The following is a 23,617-nucleotide window of genomic DNA, read 5'->3' as shown; positions in this document are numbered from 1 at the left end:
TGAGGAGAACATAAGACAAAAAGACCGACATTTATTGATCCCTGAGGGAAAATGTAGGGAACTTAAGTCTTTTTAATAACTTTAGACACTTATGCAACTGTCTAAACCAGTAAAATAATGGTAGACATATCATGGCCTGCGGTGAATTCCCACAGTATGTCAGTCTAGTGATGCAAGCCTTTAGTGGAAACTAGACCCTGGAGCAGTATCAGCTGCTGATGGGAAATACAGACATCTTTGCTCAGTTAGTCTACTTACTGACTTAAGTCTATAGTCAGAATAAATCAAATTTCAATGAAATGTCGATTGTTTTAAAGGAAACTGTGCACAGTGTAGTCCGCTGTATTGTTCTCTTTTATTGTATCCTGTTGTTCCATGTTTCTTCTAGTTCTTGGTATTTAAAGGCTTTGGGTGTAGCCAAGTCCACTGTGTTGTGACCAGGGCTCTCTATTCAATACCCTGTGGAATCCATGCAATGTGATGCAACCGACCTGACCTTTCAGTACAATAGCTACTGTAGCAACACTCAGGGTCAGTTAAGTAACAAACACAACGGCACATGCAGAAACAAAAACTTCACATCTTGAATCTGTGTTTGAATCAGTCCTCAGATGAACAGTTACTCTTTAGTCTGTTACGTTTGAGTCATGTGCATTTGAATTTCATTCTATCTACATGTTTTACATTTCATTCTTTATCTATACTATATATCATAATTTACATTGAAGGATTTAAAGTAGTTGTTCACTCAAAAATGAGAATTCTGTCATTATTTACTGACCCTCTTGTTGGTCATATATGCTGTATTTTTTCCATGGAATGCAAACAGAGAATTTAAAGAGTGTTCTTTGAAGAGTTGCTCCAAAAGATTAGCCCCCTTTAATTTCATTTTACTCATCACATAAAATTATATCACTTCAAAAGAATAGGAATTCTTTCCTATTCTTTCCTAGGAATTCTGTTTTTTTCTCTAATTTTTGGTAAAGATTCTTAATTGTTGACTTAGTAAATGACAAAATATTATTATTTTTTGGTGAATTATTCACTAAAGTATTTTGAACTTTTGAATTAGAATGACTTTGACTTACTGTGATCTTTAGGAGGGCAAACACACACGTGCACACACACACACACACACACACACACACACACACACACACACAGGTTTATTATATATATATCTTAGACGTATATATTATATCTTAGACGTTCCATAGGCGTAATGGTTTTTATACTGTACAAACTGTACATTCTATCCCCCTACACTACCCCACCCCTAAACCTACCCATCATAGGAAACATTATGCATTTTTACATTTTTAATAAAACATTGTTTAGTATGTTTTTAAAGCTATTTTAAATATGAGGACTCATGAAATGTCCTCATATTTCATGTTTACGTCGTAATACCAGTGTAATACCCATGTCATTATACAAATTTGTGTCCTCATAAATCACAAAAAAGCGCGCACACACGCACGCACGCACACACACACGCACACACATTTCTGCTTTCTTAGCTCTAATAGACTTGCCTGTCTCGGTGTGTAGGTGGAATTCAGAACAATAGCTAGGTTTATAAGTAGCATTTTGTAGCATTTCACAAGCCTTGTCAGCGAGTTAGCATGTATTACAGTCTTTGCCCTTTTTTTCTTTCAGACAAAAAAAGTCTTTATTTATTAAGAAACTTTTTTCAGATTACTACATTCCAGCTTGCATTGTATATGATTGTTCACATTCACTTTTTGCACTAGGGAGTTGTATCACACAGTGCTTGAGTGTTTCTTTCTAGCCTCTTAATGGGATGATATCACACTAATACAATCTCTTAATCAGTAGTTCAATCTACTGCTTATGTTAAAGCAGAGAGTATCCATAAGCGCAGGCATACTTGTTATCTGTCCTTTCTAATGTTCCCAATATCTTGTGTGATGCATATGATTCACTTGACTGAATTTGGGAATTACTCTGCATGAGAACCGTGAATGTGGCATCTTACAAGCATGAGGAGGAGAATAGATAAACAAAACATGTCTTAGTATTAGAATTTTTCTGCATGTCACTTGTTACAGTATCTGATCCAAAGACCAAACTGATCTTAAAACAATACATAATTTCTGGAATCAAAAAAAAAAAAAAAAAAAATAATAATCATGGTTAATTAATCAGCAGCTTTGTCATAATTACAACTAAAATGCTGGAAATATCTTAGCATAAGTTGGTGGACCAAATATTGGGTAGGAGAACAGGGGGTCTTTTAGTCAGAAAGTTTGAGAAACATTGACTTAGATGATACACTGGCAATTAGATGTGCTCTAATGTGCTTTGCTCCTTTTGACCCTTTACTATGAAAGAAGATGCTTTTTATACATTAAGCTATATCAGCATTTTCTTGAAACCATTTGTAACCACTGATGTGAAATGTGAGTGCAAGTGTATTTTCATGTGCTGTCAGTGAAGCATTACAGCCTTTTGACTGAGAGAAGCCATGATTTATGATGTCATTATGACAGTGTATGCGTGATTTATACATGACATGCCTTTTACCAGCATCACTCCGGTCTTTCAGATCGATGCAGTGTCAGCCGTAGATAACAACATGGTAAACACCAGAAACATATGGGATAATTTACTGTCATCTTCAGATCACTGGCTGATCTGTTCAAACATGATAAGTGAGAGAGAGATGGAGGGGGCAAGCATCCTTTTGTTGACCCATTCCTATTTTTGCTCTTTACAGCCCACCTAGGAGCGAGTGGTTTGAACAAAATCTTAATTTTACAAGTTCACGGTATACATCATGATATAGTTATTTTTAGGGTAAATTAATTTTTACTTCTGTTTAAGTCAATTAACTACTTAATATATATCCCTTTCATTGAATGAAATGAAAGGTAATTGATCTTATTTGATTTTCTCTTTTTATTTTCAACATGAATATTTTAGAGCTTGACATAGAAAGATGTATATTCATTATAAAAATAACCAAATACTATGAAATATCTTGATTTGTAGTTGTAGCATGCTTTGCCTTATTTTAAATAATTTTAACTTAAGTCATCTTGAGGCCCCCTTGGAAGTTTTTTAGGCCCCCTGGATGAGAACAACTGTTCTATATTAACACAGATTCTGTATTAGTAAACAAAAACCATAAACAACTTAATTTTGTACCTGAAAACCATTGATTATTAACAAGTTCTTCTTGACTTGTTTGGGATATGTGATCTGAATTTTGCATTACTGTTCTTTCAGTGTTCTCAGGTGTTAATAATGTAAAGTTGTCCTGCATAATAGCACAAATATATATTTCTTGGTATAAACGACATAGCAGAATCTCTACTGGTTGGCACAGTCTTGCCATGGTATGCAATCTGTGCATGGTACCACTCTATTCTTTATAGAATTCATTTGTGCTGTGGTACTTGGCAGTTTAATAAAATATAAATCTAAAGTTGAGAGAGTATGTGACACTAGGGCTAGATCATGTCATCACCTGGGCTGTTTATTGTATTCTACATTGATTTTTATCTGCAGTAGCAGCTAAATAATGTTGTGGGGTGGAATCAGATCCTCCGTTGTTTGCGTGCATTTCCTCCTCTCTCTCTCTCTCTCTCTCTCTCTCTCTCTCTCTCTCTCTCTCTCTAGAAAGTGCAGATCTGTGAAGCAGTCTGTTGCTATGGTTACAGGCTAAAACTGGAGCAAGTGATAAGCAAGTGATACGCTAAGGCTAATTTATAGTGTTCAAAACATTTACACTTACAGTGGTTGGACAATGAAACTGAAACACTGGTGATTATATAGTGATGGAGGTTTCACACCTATATATGCATGGCCTGGTGGTCAATCTAAGTGCAGAGTTTAAAGGTTGAATTAGTAGGGCAATATTGCAATCCACACAACATAATGGGAGACATATCAGAGTTTAAAAGAGGGCAACTTGTTGGTGTGCATATCATTGGCTCATCTGTGACCAGGACAGCAAGTATTTGTGGTGTATCAAAAGCTATGGTATCCAGGGTAATACCACTACAAGCCACATCCAACAGGAGTTAATGTTGACGCAAGAGGAAGCTAAAACTGAAAGAGATGTCCAGGTATTAACCCGGATTGTATACAAAAAAAAAACATAAAACCACAGTTGCCCAAATCACTGCAGAATTAAATGTGGACCTCAACTCTCCTGTTTCCACCAAAACTGTTCGTCAGGAGCTCCACAGAGTCAATATTCATTGTCGAGCTGCTATAGCCAAACCTTTGGTCACTCGTGCCAATGCCAAATGTCGGTTTCAATGGTGCAAACAGTGCAAATCTTGGGCTGTGGACAATGTGAAACATGTATTGTTCTCTGAGTCCACCTTTACTGTCTTTCCCACATCTGTGAGAGTTACGGTGTGGAGAAGACCCAAAGAGGTTTAACACCCGGACTGTTGCTGCCCAGAGTGAAGCACAGGGGTGGATCACTGATGGTTTGGGTGGCAATATCATGGCATTCCCTACTGTACTTGATGGGCGCATCACTGCCAAGGACTACCGAACCATTCTTGGAGGACCATGTGCACCTAATGGTTCAAAGATTGTACCCTGAAGGGGGTGCTGTGTATCAGCAGGATAATACACCAATACACACAGCAAGACTTGTGACAGAATGGTTTGATGAACATGAAAGTGAAGTTGAACATCTCCCATGTCCTGCATAGTCACCAGATCGGAATATTTTGAGACACTTTGGGGTATTTTGGAGGAGCAAGTCAACAAATGTTTTCCTCCACCCGCATCATATAGTGACGTGGCATGTGTCCTGGAAGAGGAATGGCTCAAAATCCATCTGGCCGCTGTGAAGGACTTGTATCTGTCATTCCCAAGATGAACTGATGCTGTATTAGCCACAAAAAGAGGCCCTAGACCATACTAATTCATTATTGTGGTCTAAAACCAGGTGTTTTAGTTTAATTGTCTAATCTCTGTACATTTGAATTTAATCATTTAGCAGATGCTTTTATTCAAAGTGAGTTACAAAAGAGGAGAACAACAGAAGCAGTTAAACTAACAAAAAAAACAACTATATGTAAGTGCTATGACAAGTCCCAGTTAGTCTAGCCCAGTGCACAAAGAAAACACAGAATAGAAATAGAATTGAAACCAGTGGCCTGTTGCACAAAGCCGGTTTCAGTTTCTACCCAGGTAAGTTCAAGATTAGTTTGAGCAAACTCTGGTTTTTCGGGTTTATGAAGGTGGATTGGTTTTTAGCGGGGTTTGTTGCTATGGTAACTGACGCTACACGGCTAACCTGCTCCGGAACAGGTTTTATTCTGGGTTAGAGATCACAAACCCAAACTCGACCAATCAGCTGTGAGTAAAGTGACATGTATCTGATGCAATAAAGCCACTCCCCCTGTATCTCTCATCCAAATTAAATCAGTTTATAGTGAAAACATTTTAGAGACAAAAATTCTCAACATTTGCTGTTAATTATTCATTATATTTATATCAAATAAATTGAAATTATGAATAATTCATGACATATTCATATAATTAGGCCGATTATATTAATTGACAATATTAAACTTTGCTTTTAAATTAAAATAAATATAATACATGCATAATATATAAAGCTTTTAAACAGATTAAGCTTACATGTATTCTTTTTAGCTCTTTGTGAAACTATATTAATTATTTGGTCTATTTGTTTGATTCACATGCATTGATATAGTCAGATATTTTCTTTCAGCTGCCTTCTCAAACTTTCACTGCAGCAGAAGTGTTTATTCCTGCTTTGTAAATGCGTTTTATTTCATATTTTTCATAACGATCTCTTAATCTTCGGAAGCGACATGAATTGCGCGGCTCTCTCGCGAGAAGTGAATCAAACTGACGTTCTCCTTATTCCGTGTGAATTTCTGTTTGCCGCACATGTCAGACGTTCAGGTGCACACATTTTGCAAACTCTGGATTAAACCTGAGTTGACAGAGAAAGTTTATATCGAGCGTTGTGCAACAGTTGAACCTGATCTAAACCAGGTTGGATTTATCTGGATTTGTCAACTGCAAACCTACTCTGAAACTCAGAGTTTGTTCAACTAGCTTCATGCAACAGGCCACAGCTGATTATTTGTGCATTTGAAATTATCTACTTATTCACTCATTCACTATTCACTATAATGGACTCCAATATATTGACTATATGGGGAAGGAATGAATGAAATTTGAAGATTTGTAGTTTCAGGGATGACATGATGATACTTTTAGTTCACAACTGTCTGTTTGTCATGTTTAATATATTTATATACTTTATATTCATAATGAATAAACTAAGCCCAAAACAGCTGTCAACAAGAATAAATTAAACAGTCACTCCCATCTAAGATGAGCAGCATCCGGAGAACAGATATGACCCTAGGCAGATCTACTAATGAGGCATATAACATCATAATTTGTCTCTAAAGCAGTAATAAAGTTAAATAACTTTACTGAGTCGTTACCTACAGGATACCAAATTTGGATAATCCAACAGATTATAATTTCTTTAAACATGAAATCAAAATTCATCATCATTATTTTTTAAAATTCATATGGCCTTGTAATCTTTAATCAAAAAGTTAATCTCCCCTCCCCTTCCAAACGACATCTGTTCTCTTCATGACATATGTCTCAGCGGAGAGTGGAACTAAATATTCTCCACAACTGACTGCCATTTAGTTAGCAATGCCAAACTTCCTACGATCCAATCAAATCCCATGGACAAAATCAAATCCCGCCCTACATTTTTTTCATTCCAGAAGCTGTTTCACTCGGATGTACGTCACAATAGTGAAGAAAACTTCTGTTTCATGTCGACTTTAATGTACAGTTTTTCTCAGTGTACAATGTAAATAATATTAAATTCATTTATAATTTTGGTTCGCTATACTTTAGTACAAATATTTTAAATTAATGACAAAATAAAAAAGTAGTGACAAATAAAGATGTTGCAAATGAGCTCGGCAGTCCTCTGCATATTTGATTACAGGAAATAGCGTTGGAGAGTGAGTGTACACTGACTGTACACTATACATCAAAGTGCATTGTGAGTATAATATACAGGGAATGAAATTCGGAAAACAACACAAATTGGTTGACAGCCTGTAGTGCACCGTATAGGAAATAGGGGGTGATTTAGGTTACTGCAGTCAACCACTACACCAAGCCCCCTTTGTATGTAGCATATATGAGACTTTTTAGAATTAGATGCACTCATGGACATGATGTAAACTTTCACTTTATACAAACACACTTCTCTGTCCACCCAGTATTCAGGTCAGGGTATGGTGCTTAGCGGATGAAGCTCTCAGGTGATTTTTACAATTTGTTAAATTAGCGACTCCATTATTCATAAATCAGGTAACAGTCTGGTTCCCTCTTGTACAAGGTCAAAATCATAATTACTCAAGACTTCATTTACTTTCCCTTCATTAACTGTAGACTTACCTAAAGCATCATAAACTGTCATAGTAGGCAATATCATTTGGACATGAGGTGTGTCTCTGGGATTTTTACTGTGACATGTGCAATGTGTTCATTCTCACAAAAAGCAGTCAGAGGTTTTGTACATAACCTGCAAGAATCACTGGCATTATATGTATATGCTGTATGTGCTGTGTCTCTTTCCTGCATGGAAATGACATTTCACATGTAGGTAGAGTCTCACACTGGACTCTCATTAACCTCTACCAAAATCACCTACCTTATTTGGTAATTTATTATCAAAACAGATGTACACCGTCTGAGCCATTAGTAGTGGAATTATTATTATAGACATCATAACAGCTGGATGAGCAACATAGCAGTAAGAGCCCCTTTATAGGTTTGGTTACGGTTCTGAAGTTCCAACAAAACCTCATGGCAAATTTGTAACTTACTTTTTGTGGAATTGGTGGTTTATTTGTACGTTCATAGGTGTTTAGTCTCAGGTGTTTTAGTTGACAGGGGTGGACCTTCAGGCTTATCTTTTTTCTAAAAAATTTGACGTTTTCATACAAATCACATCCTACAAATTCATAGCCTATGTCATCGCCACCTCATAAAGTACTTAGTTTTTCTTATTAGAGAAGTTCAGTAATTCCGTAATTCAGTAATTTAACTGGAAAAAAAAAAACAGCCCTTTTAGGAACTCATTGAAAGTACGACAATCAGACGTTTAGACCCTCTTAATATTATCAGCGTACAGTTATTCAGTTATTAGAATTGGATGTTAACTTAGAACCAATACCATCGATCCATAACATACTATGTGTGTGTTTTTGTGTCTGTGATGGAAGAGTACCTATCCATCATTGGAATGCAGCATAATGGGAATGCCATGTGGCAAATACAGTCCTCAGGAGAGCTCAGTTAAAGCAAGTGTGCGGCTTAAGCGATTTGTGTATAGTGTGTTGAAATAGGTCATCAATAGAATGGGCTTCTTTCAGTCCATGTGACTATACACTATGACACCACAGGCACATCAGTGATGCCATTGTCCTCAATTCTAAGGCATTTAAAGAGAATTAACCATCTTTAGAGTCACATTTAGCCTTTAGCACATATTCAAACACAAAATCTGTGACATGATCAGATATGTTTCAGTCAGTGAATCACTTACACGATAACTAGTTTAATACTGGATAAACAGTTTTACTGTATGTGCGCTAAAGAGCATCGGCATAACATTAAATAATTACCGGTGTATCTATGAGCTCATCCAGGGGAAAATCAATAGATGGCAGTCAGCATGAATGATCGACACATTTATTGTAGCATTAAAAATCCATTTAGTCATCTCCTCTAGGCGATTGTGTTGGGAACAGGATCAACATCGTGACACACATGCAGTTTTTATGGCTCCTCCCATCATACAATTCAATGAACTGCCATTTGTGTAAAGCCAATTGGCATTTGCACCTCTGAAATTGGAGATGTAGTGAAGGTATTTAATAGAGTGAGATTGAAGGATCTGAGGGGTATGAATGAGTATTAAATCCTGTTTTCTGTGTGCTATTTTAAGAATCAAGGGAATCCTCGGCTTTAGCAACACAGGCATACGGAATGTTGAAAAACTCAGGAGAGAGAGAGAGTGGTGATGAGTTTTGGGCACCATCTTAAAGGAAAATTCCTGGTTATTCAGAACTTAATGACTGTATGTGTGTAGAAATATCAAATGTGTATATACTTTTTAAATATAAACGCATCACATCCATATATTTCATTCCTCGTTGCAGCATACATTCTTGGTCTTTCTGAAACGAATCAACAGAAGAATACATTTTGGAATCTTTGGCATATTAAAAAAGATTAGTGTCAAACATGATCCTTTTTCTCTCTCTCCCGCTTTCACTCAAACCAAAATCAATCACAGCAGAAATATGTCATTAAAGATTATTATTCACACTGGACTAATTGATTGAGGTATGGTCAAATTTGATTTGTGTTGCCAAATGAGAGTAACTGCAGTCTATCATGTCCAGTGTGTAGTGAGACTAATGAATTGGATTATGTGGTTTGAGACATATACATTCATGCTCTCTGTCATAGTAGAGAGGAATAGGGATCTAAAATAAGAGGACAAAAAGACAAAGTTAAAAAGTAGTAGACAGATTACCCCCAAGTTTGATGTAAATAAAAATATAAAAATATAATATTCATCCCCATAGAAAAATAATTGCTTTTTTATAATATAAAATAATATATAATAATAATATAAAATATATAAATATAATAATATATAATATAGAAAATAATATAGCACCAAATTTCACATAGTTATTTGAAAGCAGTGATTTTATTTGGTACTGTATAAGTGAAACAGGCAACAAAGTAAATACCTGTAGAAAGTTCAGAGAATACTTTCTTTGAGCTTTGGTGTGATTAAAGGTGCAATATGTAAAAATTTTGTCCGCTAGAGGTCGCTAGAGGCCTATTCAAAACAAAGGCGTAGCTTGATGACGCCAAGTTTGAGCGCGGAATCTCGGGACATGTGGTCTTCACTCCAACGGACGGTGCAAAAGAATAAGGATAGGACTCGGGAAGAAATCATGTTCATGGATGCAATTATTAACGTTATTGTAGTATGAAGCAGAGCAGGACCGAGTGTTGTGGGAGCTGAACGAGGCCGCTGGAGCGATTGCGCAACACACGCCTCACGAGCAGCGGAACTTTTATTATGCCGCAGTCGCCGGCGCCGCTTCCGCTTTTCCGGTCATGAGTATGAGGTAACGCAGCTCTGTTTATAATATTAGATACGTTTGAGAGTGTTGAAAATTATGTTATAACGTTACTCTGTTCGCATGGTTTCTACAAAATAAAAACGGAAACCGAGGCAGACCGAGGGTTAACGCGGGTATGATGCAATTGACAGGTGACTCCTCACACGTCCCGGAGCCTTGGTTAAAATTGCAATTTTCTCAGGATTTACAAGTAGTTGGAAACATTTGGGATATTGTAAGTACTCAAGTGAACAAAATGTATAACAATGGCCTAGTGGTTTTTGGATATTTTACTGCAAAAATATTACATATTGCACCTTTAATTTTGATCATTCCCAGGCTGCAGCCCAGCAAGGTGGAAGCAGAAAGCACAGCTTTTCACACTGCATGATTTTAGGCCTGAGTTTCACTCGCCGACAGATTTTGCGAAATCGCCAAGAAATGGCCGAAATTGGAGGCAAATCGGTGCTCATTCACGTGAATGACAATCACGCAGTGTGAATTATCAAAGACGCGATCTAAGAGAATCGACGATGCGTCACCGACGCCCGTGAGATATTTGCCATGCTAAATATCTGGACCTGTCTACGATTCAAAATCCTGCTGTGTGAAATGTGTTCTGACTGAAAATGACATATCGGCGATGACCTTCGGCCAATGAGAGAGCAAGATACAGGCCAGCGGGAAGTTCGGGGAGGAGTTACAGTATAGACCCACGTCTCCCCAACCATTTCCTCCTCCATAATCATTATTTTTTCTCCTTTTCGCTGCAAATTGGCACACAGACCATTTGGATAACAAGCTTCTTGCGGGCTAACATTTTTAATAACAATTCCAGTATTGGGCAAGAACTCCACGTGACCTTGAGTTATTTGCTTATCACTTCTCACGTGTGTTTGGTTGTGAAACGTAGTTTGCAGACCAGACAGAGTTGTCTGCGATGTGTAACTCCCTGTCGCAGATCCATCGTGCAATGTGCACACATGCAGCAGCAACTGAATGCTACCCCAGAATGTCGTGCAGTGTGAAAAGAACAGTGATCTGATGACTTTGAAAATCGTGCAGTGTGAAATCGGCATTACACGCCAAGATAGAGAAACAAACTATCACGTGTATGTTCTGTTTTGGATTAATTCTAGTTCCTGTTTCCTTTGTTCTCATTTTCCTGCCACTAGTTTGTTTCTATGGTTGTTAATTAGTTCCCTACACCTCTTCTGTTTCTACATTGATTACCCTGTTTGTATATAACCCCTGAGTTCTCACTAGTTCTTCGTCCTGTATTGTATGAGTTTACCGTGGTTGTGTTTCTTTTTTTCTCCGAGTGTTCCATCGTGATTTAATAAAGACAGTTTATTTTTGGATTCTCAATTGTTGTGCGCTTCTGTGCTATCAGATAATCAGATAAAGATGTGGTGTGAAATCTAATTATCTGTTTCAACTAACTCTGTTGTGACGGTGTAGCAGACACAGCGTGACACAAACTATAAATTACTTAGTTAGCATGTACTTCAGAAGAATCTAAACTATGGAAGCAGGTCATCTCATTCATTTTTATCTATAATCATTCAAGCATTACAGACCATTTAGAAATAAGTGCATTGTATCCAGGATGTAAATCTATTTTTCTCAGCCGGTACTCAGTCCATTTGGCACAGCTCTTAATCAGTAAATCCTGTGTTAAATAAATAATTTATTGATTGATTGATTGAACAATGACTAGCAGAATGTTGTCTCACAAAAGACCAGGCGGTAGGCATTCCTAGTCCCCTTTCTCCTTATCTTGGACTGGATATCACACAATGACTGTTCTCCGCTCTTTATAATAAATGCGCAGGCCCAATTCTGTCACTTCCTCACTGCTCGAGGTGTTCTGATTGGATGCTGGCTCTGCTAGCAAGACCCTATGCAGGTTAACATTTCATCCTTTTTGCTCTGCACTTAATGTAGTGCGCAATCAGATAAAGATGTGGTGTGAAATCCATTTATCTATTTCAACCAACTCTGTTGGTGTAACAGATACAGATGCTATGTTGAAGTGGTGTGAAAATCACTGTTGATGTACACAGTGAACAGTATTTGTAATTTGAATATGCATGCCATTAAAAAATACTTCAGGAGCCTCTTGTCCTTTTGATACTCGACTTCCACAATTAGGGCTGCATGATATTGGAAAAAACTGACCTTGCAATATTTTGTTTTTCTGCGATACATATTAAGATATGTAAAATTCACCAGATGACTTGAATAGCTTTATTTGGAAAGAATGAATCATTCTAGAATGATTGGGGTGATTTTGTAGGTAAATGAATACACATAGAAAATAATGAACAAATTACAAGCATAGATAAATATAATAGAACAGAGATACAAATGAAATAAACAGTGCTTTATATTTTCCAGGTAAGTCTAACAGTATTCAGGTACAGAAATTGAATAATCAAATGTAAAATAACACTGCATAGTCTTCACTGTATAAATTAAACATAATTTGTGTTAAAACTAAAAAGTGATTTTTCTTTGTCTTTTGTTTGATTAACATTCATGACACAGAAAGCAGCAGGGGCTGCTGTCACTTTAAGATGTGCGGCATGGATCCAAAATACTGTAACACAATACATCTGGTTTTCTTTCTCAATAGTTTCGTTCATCTAAGCCATAATCAGTTGTGTTTACAAAGATAGTCGATATTTTACGTGCGTTTTGACTTTTTTTTTTTTTTTTTTGCATGTATGTGTCTGTTTAGGCACAAATAGACGCGGAAGAGAACGGCATTCGGTGTTCACTTGAATACGCGCGGCTCGTGTGCGCACGTGCCGCACATTCAGAAGAGTTCTCTTTTGCACCATCTTGCGCTCAATCGCGATTTCAATGCTAAAACGATATATTGTGCAGCTCTGTCCACAATAATGAAATATTGATATATATGATTCATTTGATTTAATTATTCAGCATATAACTAATGTGTAATGTTATCTAATATGTTATTGTTCAAGTGTATATATATGAACAATAACATGGTATTGAATATAAATAGATAGTAATTGCATTCATAAGATGTTTTGGTTTGGGCTTTTCACACTTGAAACAGTTGACCCTGGGTCATTCTAAACCCCGGGTAAAGGGAATCCTGGGTTATCTTGCTTCACGTTTCACACACGTTCTAGCATTGTGCATCCTTGTATTGTCGACTGTACTATCGAGTTTATACTGAATGGACATTTTGGACTACAAAGGTAAGAACAAAACAGTCTCTTCTTCACTCAAATTGTCACGTTTTCTGTCAGCATTTGACACTTTCCTCTCAAACTCTGAATTCAAGGTTTATAGACCATGCGCAGTGTTTCCGTGACTGTCCAAAGCAGACAAATATGAGTATGCGTTTGGGTGTCTGTTGCTAAACGTTGCTGTAACATTCTAACACCGCATCGTTTCACACTGTACAAAAGCGGTGCTAACCCTGCTTCTAAATTACAAATGTTCCTTTACCCGGGGTTAAAAGCGGTGCTTAGGATGACGATAACCTGGGGTTAAGCATAGTGTGAAAAGCCCTTTTGATTTGGTTCATTTCATATAATTTGTGCTCCAATGCATATATTTGATTTATTGCCATCTGTTTGTCTGGTTAGACAAAAAATTAAAAAGGCATGTCTCTATAAAAGGCATGAAAGGAAAGTTTCCAGGAGTAAAATTGGCTTCAAATGTCAAACACTGGAAGTTTTGAAAACCCCAAGTCTGTTCCCACAACTTACTGGCTGTTCACTTTTTTATTGATTCAAATCAGCAAGGTCTTGGTCATTGAGGAGACCAAGAACCCAATTACTGTCAAAGATGGAGAGTTCCTTTACAGGGATGGGAGAGCATTTAAACAACAACAAACTATACCTACAGTGAACCTCATGCTGTGGAGATGCTGTTCAGCAGCAGGAGCCCAAATTCAGATGTTCAAAGCTAGTTGAAATGTACCCGGAAAGACCTTTCTTTGCCAAATGAATCCTGAAAATTGCTGAATAAGGAGTCTGAATACTTATTCCAGTTTTGAAGTTTAAGGTATTTTATTTTTAATAAATGTGCCTATTATAAAAACATAGGCACATATTAGGGGACATATTTATTTGCAAAGAAATCAACTAAATTTGTTTACCAAAATATAGAAATTGTAAAAGTGTATGAATGCATTTGGAAGACACTTTGTATATGCACATTGAATGTACTGGATCCCAGAGAATAGAATAACTGTAGGAAGGTCTCTCTACATCAATCTCATTGCATGCTGTGACATTTAGACCGACGGCCGGTGACGGCAGTACATCATAAGAAGCGATCTTCCTGAAGAAAGTCAATCTCTACTTTACAATGTAATCAATGCTGTAATTGCAGATGTGGTGATGAATTATCAGTGATTAATACACCTCAACAACAACATACATGACATCTGTTGAATGCCTTTTTTTGTCATATAAACCTAATCATTACAGATTTCTTAGGCCTTATTTTAATTTAACAGAGATTGAAACAATTGTTTTCTTTGGAGGTCAGTGTACTGAAGATAATGAATCACTTTATTGAGCTTTGACAGAGAAGGAAAGCCCAATTAACTTTAGAGAAGGACACACACAGCATATCTACTTGATTCTCAACACTGACTGCAGTTTGGAGAAATAATTTTATGATAACAAGGCATTTCAGCTAATCTCCTTATAACTCAAGCCAGCTGGCAGCATGTACCACAGTCCATGTTAATGACTTGCCTAGCATCATTTTTTGACTCTTTTATAACATCATGTGTTTACTTTAAACTGTTCTAGTTTTTAAAAGAGAAATATTACAATCACAATGCAAATATTTCTTTAAAAAGGATAACCCTATTTGAAATAAATCATGTTTTTTCAGGTGCTTTGCATACAAAACAGAAAAAGGGAGTCCAACCCTGCTCCTGGAGTGCTACCATCCTGCAGATTTCAGAACCCCAATCAAACACACCTGAACCAGCTAATCGAGATGTTTAGAGTTGCTTGATAATCACAGACAGGTGTGTTGGAGCAGGGTTGGAACTGAAGTCTGCAGGATGGTAGCTTTCCAGGAGCAGGGTTGGACACCCCTGCTGTAGTGTATGACTCATACCTTGTGAGCATTTCAGCCAATCAGTAAGCAAATGGCTGGTTGTGAGGTAAAGTGGAATTATTGTACAACAGTGCTTAAGTGAACTATGAGGGAAGTAATGCACACAGTTATGTCTAAGTATAACTTTGCAACAAGTGCTCTTTGAAACATACATAAACATCTGCGAGTCCTATCAAATGTGTTGGGAATTCAATGCCACTTAAAGAAAATGTGGTAACACTTTATTTTAGTGCCGTAGTTACACGGTACTACATGCACTTACTATAGTAATAACAGTAAATTATGCATAATTACAAGTAACTAACCCTAAACCAAACCCTAATCCTAACTGTAACTCTATAGTAAGTACAAGTAGTTAATAAATAGTACTCAGTACTTATTTGAGTAATAACAATTACAATTTATGTAACAAAATAACCATACGTTTATAATCTTACGTGCATGGATTTTGCTGTCTTAAAGTGGTAAAGATGAAGGCAACATTATAGTCTTTAAAGATTAAAAAAGTATAACTAACCATTTAGTGTCATTGCTTGAGATTCCCAATTCTTTCATTATGGGTGGGCCCAGTTGCTTTATTGCCACCTTAGAGCTCCTTCTTGTTGCTAGGTTCTCAGAGCTGTTGGCAGCATTGTGACAACAATTGTTCAGTTTTCAAGCTATAAGTGTGTGTCATTAACACTGATCACAACAGCTGGAGGTGACAGGAACCTTTACATCGAAAGCCCACTGCTGTGTCATGACATGTCATGACTCGTCTGCTGTATTGTGTAATTCAGTACATATGGAATATTTTAATTACATTTTCATCATTGTGATTAAATGCATTTGCTACTGTCATAGTCAATCAAACTTTTACCAGTTAGGTTCGATGTTACCTACACCTACTGTGTACACACACACACACACACATTTCAGGAGTGTTATTGAATGCTATAGTTAATCTGTCTAATATCTACAAGACCTGATGAGGTTCAGATCACTTTATCAGACACTGTCACCACCTCATCAATAATCTTATCACTTTCACACACTGAACTAACGGGAGCAAAAGAGCATCAATTTAACATCTACAGATCTTTAGTGACAGCACACTTTTTACACTTTCACTACTGTAGTAACTGAACCTGCTTAATTATGTAGAGTCTGTTGAAAAATGACTAGGGAGTTCTTGGAAAGGTTTACATGTTTGTTGTTGTTGTTAATAGGCTACTATAAACAACATTAGGAATAGTAATAATAACAGAACTGTCAATGGATTACAATTATAAAGAATAAATAATGATTAATCTATTTTTTTTTTTTTTTGGTAATTAAAACATTGCCATATTCAGTTTATTTTTAACAGACAATTGGTAATTGGTAATATGTTTGGATGGCACTCAGCAGCAGGCAAAGTTAAAGAAAAAAAAAAAGTGTTACCGCGTGGTAACACTTTATTTTACAGTGTCCTTGTTACACGTTACCATAGTATCATAGTTGTTACATGTAGTTATCATATTAATAACTATAAATTAACCAAACCAAACCCCATCCCCTAAGTACTTAAAATATATAATTACACTGTAACAAAGATGCCTTAAAATAAAGTGTAACCAAAAAAGTTTATATATCAATTATTTTGTAATAATCTGTTCCATATATATATATATATATATAAAATATTTCTCTTAATATATTTTATCTAAATCAAGTAATGAGGTATGGTCTGAAGAAAGGTGGTTTTGGGGTTGGTGAGTGAGTGATAATGCAGCGTTTTTGTTAATGTTTGTTAAGTGTTTTTTTTTTTTTTTTTTTTTTTTGATGATGAGATAAAGATGAAAGAATATGGTCCATTTGTGGCAAGATCCTAGTGGTTATATCTGATTAATGCTGCTGATAATAATGGTGCTATTAAAAAAACAAAACAAATGGCAGATAAAGTTGTCTCATGCAGTAACTCAACATAATTGTAACAATGGGCATTATCAGTGATGATATTAAGTATAATAAAAAAGAACACATTTCTGATTTAGTATCAGTGAAGGCATGAGCTTTCTTGATGTTGTGGGGTACAAAGACAAAACACTGGCCTTCGGTGCAAAACTGCCTAGTTTCCTAGTTTGAGCCCATTAAAAGGCAAATATACTAACTTCTTTTCAGGAGAGATTAAATGTATCTATCATGGTATGAAGTCCAATAAACACAAACTTCTGTCCACAGTATATGACAGAGGGAACACGGTGAGGTGTGTGTGTGTGTGTGTGTTTTTGTGATTTATGAGGACACAAATTTGTATAATGACATGGGTATTTCACTGTTATTACGATGTAAACATGAATTATGAGGACATTTCATGAGTCCTCATATTTAAAATAGCTTTAAAAACATACTAAACAATGTTTTATTAAAAATGTAAAAATGCAGTTTTCTGTGATGGGTAGGTTTAGGGGTAGGGGTAGTGTAGGGGGATAGAATGTACAGTTTGTACAGTAAAAAAACCATTACGCCTATATGAAATATCTTCACTTAGATAGCAAAACAAACCTGTGTGTGTGTGTGTGTGTGTGTGTGTGTGTGCGTGTTTGATGTGTACTGTATGTTGGAGTCTTCATTACGAAGGGAGGGGGCCCCTGCTGGTTACTAGGATACACCCATCCATCTGTTAGTGCGGGGAGTTGTTTTCAATGCGGTGCATTTTACATCAGCGCTAGAATAGAGCTCAGTTGTTCAAAACACCTGTATTACCAATGTTTAAAGTGTCTTATTATCAGAATCAATAATCCTAAAGATAATCACGCGTCTCTATTGTGAAGCCAGCGAAAAGAAGATTTGAAAATTAATATCCTGATTTGAAAACCCGCATGTTTTCTTTTGCAATGGACGTTTGAGAGAGACAGCTGAAGATCGTGTTGAGTGATATCTGCGGTCGAGAAGAAGAGCAGCGGAGCTGAGCGAGTCCCTTACCGAGCCACCACACGCACGCACACACGCCCGCTCGCGCTCTTCCACACACACGCGCTCAATCTCTCCACCGCGCGCACAGACGCTCATCCACTTTACCGCTATAGGCATTGTTACATTTTATCCACGTCTATAATCGCGATTTGAACCACAATGGAAGAGAACATGGAAGAGGGACAGACACAGAAAGGTATTGTGTTAAATTGCTTTCCCTTCCATCTTCCCCTTTTCGCCAATTTATATCACGCGCGCTTGTCTTTGTGTTAATGCATACGTGTTAAGACTATTGATGATTACTGCCACTGATTACTTTTACGATATTTTTTACAGCCTTCAGAATCAGTGCTTGTATTTATTTTTAAAGGCTGCAGCACAGTTTGCAGCGATGTTGATAACGATCAGTGGTTCTGTTAATTGATGCTGGTGTGTTTTCAAGTGCACTGGTCAGTCTATGGGAATGGCCATTGTCAGTGCGCTCATTTGTGTCATGGTTTTTGTGCTTGTTTTAATGGATAATGAGGGTTTGTCACCGCTCCCTTTTCTTTTTCCCATTCTTTCTTTCCACCATTGGGCTGCTCTGGTTATCACCACAATGCAGCCATTACAAAACAGTACTCGGGTCAGATTAGATTAGTGTGGCTGTTCACTGCCTTTGTCTCTTAAACTGTTTACTTTATATGATTGTCACTCATCTGATTTAAAGCCGCAGCTTTTGTGATGTGTTTGGCTTGGTTGGGAGGCATGTGGGCGAGGGCGTCTGTTGCTGCATGTGTTAAGAATGAGTTATGAGAACATGCCAAATGGAAGAATGTTGATTTGGGTTTATTAAAAATACACTAAATTTATGTACAGGCAAGAGGTGGTGTCAGATTTTTCTGATGAAGATGGTTTGTTTAGTCTTAAATATGTCCCCCCCAACATCTCTCCCACTCACCCACTCTCTTGCTTTCATTTTTCTATTATTGCTGTAGTTGGACATGCTGAAAAACAATAGGTGGCAAATATAAGGTGGGGCTGTGGGGAGTTTAAAGAGAATAAGGCCAGTTGCAATGGCATGAGTGGATATGTGTCATCAAAATGGTGCTTATGAGCAACTGCAGCTCTTCTTTAAGTAACGACACTGCTTGCCTGCCATAACTGACCCACTTCTGACTGAAAGAGAGAGAGAGAGAGAGAGAGAGAGAGAGAGAGAGAGAGGGAGGCTGGGGCAAGAGAGAAAAGAAATCAGGGCGGCACTGAGCATGCAGAATTATCTCTTTTTAACCCATGCTGCATACCTCTGCCTCTGCTAATTCATCTCAGAAAACAAATTATGACCAGCTGTTGATGTGTCTGAAGAATTTAGGTTGCATAAGACTTGATATGAGAGCGTTTGAATTGAATTCACATTGACTTTAAATAGAATGTGCGTTGGTTTCTGCTGATGCTGGTCTTGGCTGTCAATGTGAACACCCACAATGAAATGCTTTACACACAGCCTACAGAAGCTGCTCAACAGATGCGCAGTCCTTCAGCGTTTCCTGCGAAAATCAATTATTTCCACTTCACTCATGTGAGGAACCACTTCGCAATAACAGTGTTTAAAGACTGCCCATGGGGACGGACACCGAGGGATTCTCTCAGACCCAGTCCAGCTCTCTTTATCACCCTTTCTCTCTCTCCCTCACCCTTTCTCTCTCTCCCTCTCTCTGTGAATGAATTTCCAGTCCTCATTGCTGACGGTCTCTTCCTTCTTAATGTCTTGTTCTCACTGGGAATAAAGATATCATTTAATAATTAGTGTGTTGAAGTAGTTACTGGGGTGGCAAGAGAGAAGGGACATGCAAAGGAATTGGGAGGAATATACCTGGCTGTGGATATAAAGATTTCATTAGACAAAATATCAAAGCTGATGTGAACTGTTTGATCATAACACAGGCACGTCACATGAAAACTGGCTGGTTGTAGGGGGTTAAGATAGATAAATCATTCATCTTCAGCAGATGGCAGAGTGCTCTGGATTACTTCTCATCTTTAGTGTCCATAAGTGGATCAGCAGGAAGATAAGCTACCGTCACAAGCCATGCACTTCCAATGGATATAATTATGAGTTTTTGTATCTGTACTGTATGTGTGTGCATGCTGAGACTGAAACCATTTCCACAATATGATTTTCATTGAAATGTAGAATTGTAGCACTGTATAGCATATCATTAAAACAGTGGCATCATTTGTATTGGATACAAAATGTCTTTAAATTATAAATCAAAAAAAGTAATTATACTCCTTTGAGTGCATATTAAGCCTCGGCTTGACCTGCAGGCAGTTTTTGGATGGAAACTGTATTGATCTTGCTCTTGGGACATGCTACAGTGCATAGCGAAATTAAATATTCTGGGTTGCCTCGTTCTTTCTCCGCAGCCATTATTCAAACACACTCGTTAACTGCATAGACTCTAATGTAGAAGTGAAATCGATTCTCTGTGCTTTGATTTGTGGATTCATATGCTTACTAACATTATTTAGCCATTGTTGTGAAGTAGAAGATTGGATAAATCATGTTTCATAAAGTCTTAGTGAATAGGTCACATTGTCAGTCACCCACAGAACAGGACATCCAATAACTCTCTGTTATGATATAAATATGGCTTTTAAATGGACTTTTGAGAGACTTTCAGTGAGAGAACAGATGCAAATAACTTTTCTTAAAGATTTAATGTTCTCCTAGGGAAAATAATTTTTTATTTCTCATAGATGGCCCATAGTGCATTGCTTTCATTAATCTAGGTTGTGTATTGTAGTGCCTGTATACTACAGACAAGACAGCAGCCAAAAGATTCTAAGGAAATACTCTTAAAACATTATGCAGACACTATGTTTCCATCACCCTGTTTTAATGCGCATTTTGAAGTATTGCATCAGAAACGAGTGATGGAAATGCCAAATTTTGAATAAAAACCCCTGAATTCGCAAAATTGTTTTTACACTTGCTTGATATAGAAGAGTTAATGCGAATAATGCGAGATGGAAACGCATTTGCAGAATAAATTGTGACATAGCAAACGTTAATCCCACCTGACTAATCGTAATCGGCTGTTTCCGCGGATGGTGTTGTAAGAGAAAACTTTGTTTGATTCTGTTATGATGCATTAATTCTGGATGTACTGGTGCATGTTGTATAATGTGTGTGTGTGCAATGTATTTTCCCCTCTGGGCTTGCCGTGTATTGCCGTGTTTTGTATTAGAGTGTTGCGGGTTTTTCGGGCTTGTCCGCTCACATGTGTGTGACGCTTAATAAAGTCGAGAAGAGTTCAGACGGCTCTCGTTTATTGTTTTCTTATTCATAAGTGTTTAGGTCAACCCTTCATGAATGCTCGGTCACAGTGCTTTATTTATTGTTGGTTACTAGGTTACCAATACCACCATCATCAACTCGAACAACTTGATGCACCTAATTCACATTTGGCTGTTTTTCTTTTTTTGCAAACTTTGAAAAGATTCACTTCACATTTGGATGGAAACCCAGACTATTTAAAAATGTGTTTGCTTGAGTTTTTTAAAGACATGATGTCGTAGAACTGAAGATTTTTTTTTCACTTTCAGAAAGATAATCATTCAGCGACAGAAAGAAAAAAACTTTGAAGTAGGATTCAGAATGAGATTCTCTGTGTACTATTGATCTTTTGTTTCTTTTGTTGCGTTTTCTTTGCCACATATCTTCAAAAATATGATAGCTCTGTGTGCTCATTCGAAACATGTCGCTTCTTCCTGCCTCTTGATCAATGATGTCCTCTGGGCTAGAAACCCTTTGATTGATGTCCTGGGCTCTTTCAGTGTAAACATTTCATGTTTCACTGAATTTTGCGCCTGTTGGATGCTTGTGTCAAACTTATTTTTGAAAGCATTTTAGTTTATTTTTGCATACTTCATTTAATTTTCAGGGCACCCAAATACTGTTAAGATAACTGTAACTCTTCTTGAACAACCCAGCAGTGTGCATCTACTGTGTCTTAAAGCTATTAAACTGACACAACATCCATTTCAGTATGTGTGAAATGCAATTAAATGATAATTTTGATGAACACTAGTGTAATCAGTGTTTGTTAATTAGCCACTGCTTTGTCAGAGTGTCCTAAAGCTGTTTTCAACAAGCATGACAGTCACTGCTTACAACATAGAGGCCACGTTTCTAAATGAAAGCTTTTATTTAGCTTTATTGATTTTACAGGTTTAGTTAGAAATGTGAAAATCTGCTAATTATGTACATGGAGAAAGACTTGCTATTGCCATACACAACACGCTGCTGTGAGCAAGTAAGACATGCTGCTGCTGTACAATGTAGCGTACATGAATTACCCATAGCAGATCTATACAGATGGAGCTGGGGAAGGTGGAGGGTTTATGAAAATGCGCTGCACTTTGCTAAGGCAAATGCTACTCATGTATTTGAAGGTTGAGCACATGAGCTCATTGGCTACTGATACAGCAGGAACCAATCAGCTGTATCCTATAGATAATGATGTCATTACGAGCAGGTTGAGTTAAAGGACCTATTAGCCTGCGCCATCTAGAGTTTCATGACAGAACTCTGTATATGTCTTAAATTATCTTTTTTTTTTTTTTTAAATCATAAAATGCTAGGAAAATTCAATGAAACAGGCCCTTGTCTGTATTTTTCAAGTTTGTGGTAATTTGTGAGATGCTTGGCGTTTAAATGTTTAGATGTCAGCAGCAAGGACATACTTTTTTGGGATTTATAGGCTAGGTCAAACATGCTCGCTCTCCATCAGAGGCACGTTTCTAATGTTGTAACCGCTCTTGGGAGAAGTGCTTGACCTGTGGGTTTTTAAGTCAGTGCCATCAAACAACACAATCATACTTTTTTTAAAAAAACAAAGGAAACCTTGCTCATGAATAATGCAAGTGATGTAAAAGGGTTCTGGGATTGTTGAGAGAAGATTCAGAGAAAATGTGGTCTCAGCCTGCTGGGCAATTTTCTGCCATCTGTCTCTACTCTATTTTTATACTGTCAAACCTCTTTTTTGCATGATGTCATGCCAATGGCATTGTGATTTCAGGTACCTCATAAAGCTGTCAATCTTTTTTTTTTTTTTTTTTTTGGATAATTACACCTACATGTGTGTAGTACATACTTTCAGTGTGTAAGAAAGAGAACAGTGGGAGGTTGTCATAAAACAAGAAGTGGTTAGTAAAAACCACAGCTGTATAGCAGTCTTATCCTAGCTGATACAGCAAACCCTGAAGAAATGGTATTTTGATTTATAGAAACCTTTACAGATGTTGGGGTTGATACGACCTTTCACAATTAAAGTTTAGGTTTACTCATTACATTTACA

At 37.1% G+C, this 23,617-nt stretch overlaps 1 protein-coding gene across 3 annotated transcripts in view; it reads left to right on the top strand.

The window, feature by feature from the left end:
- Nucleotides 1–23,617, top strand: part of gpm6ab (glycoprotein M6Ab) — a 62,401-nt gene that overhangs the window by 3,639 nt on the left and 35,145 nt on the right. The window contains exon 1 of one of the 3 annotated variants that reach the window (XM_051901757.1): nt 17,972–18,471. The exons of 1 other annotated variant lie outside the window; for it this stretch is intronic. In XM_051901757.1, coding sequence (XP_051757717.1) covers nt 18,435–18,471 — 37 coding nt within the window. In that variant the 5' untranslated portion in view covers nt 17,972–18,434. Of the gene's footprint in view, nt 1–17,971; nt 18,472–23,617 lie in introns of those variants that run through there. One more of the 3 variants, XM_051901738.1, reaches the window with a different exon arrangement.

The sequence above is a fragment of the Ctenopharyngodon idella genome, chromosome 1, assembly GCF_019924925.1.
Source record: "Ctenopharyngodon idella isolate HZGC_01 chromosome 1, HZGC01, whole genome shotgun sequence".
Taxonomy (NCBI): Eukaryota; Metazoa; Chordata; class Actinopteri; order Cypriniformes; family Xenocyprididae; genus Ctenopharyngodon; species Ctenopharyngodon idella.
Note: the sequence above shows the minus strand (reverse complement) of the source record. Positions and strands in the feature narration are given on the sequence as shown.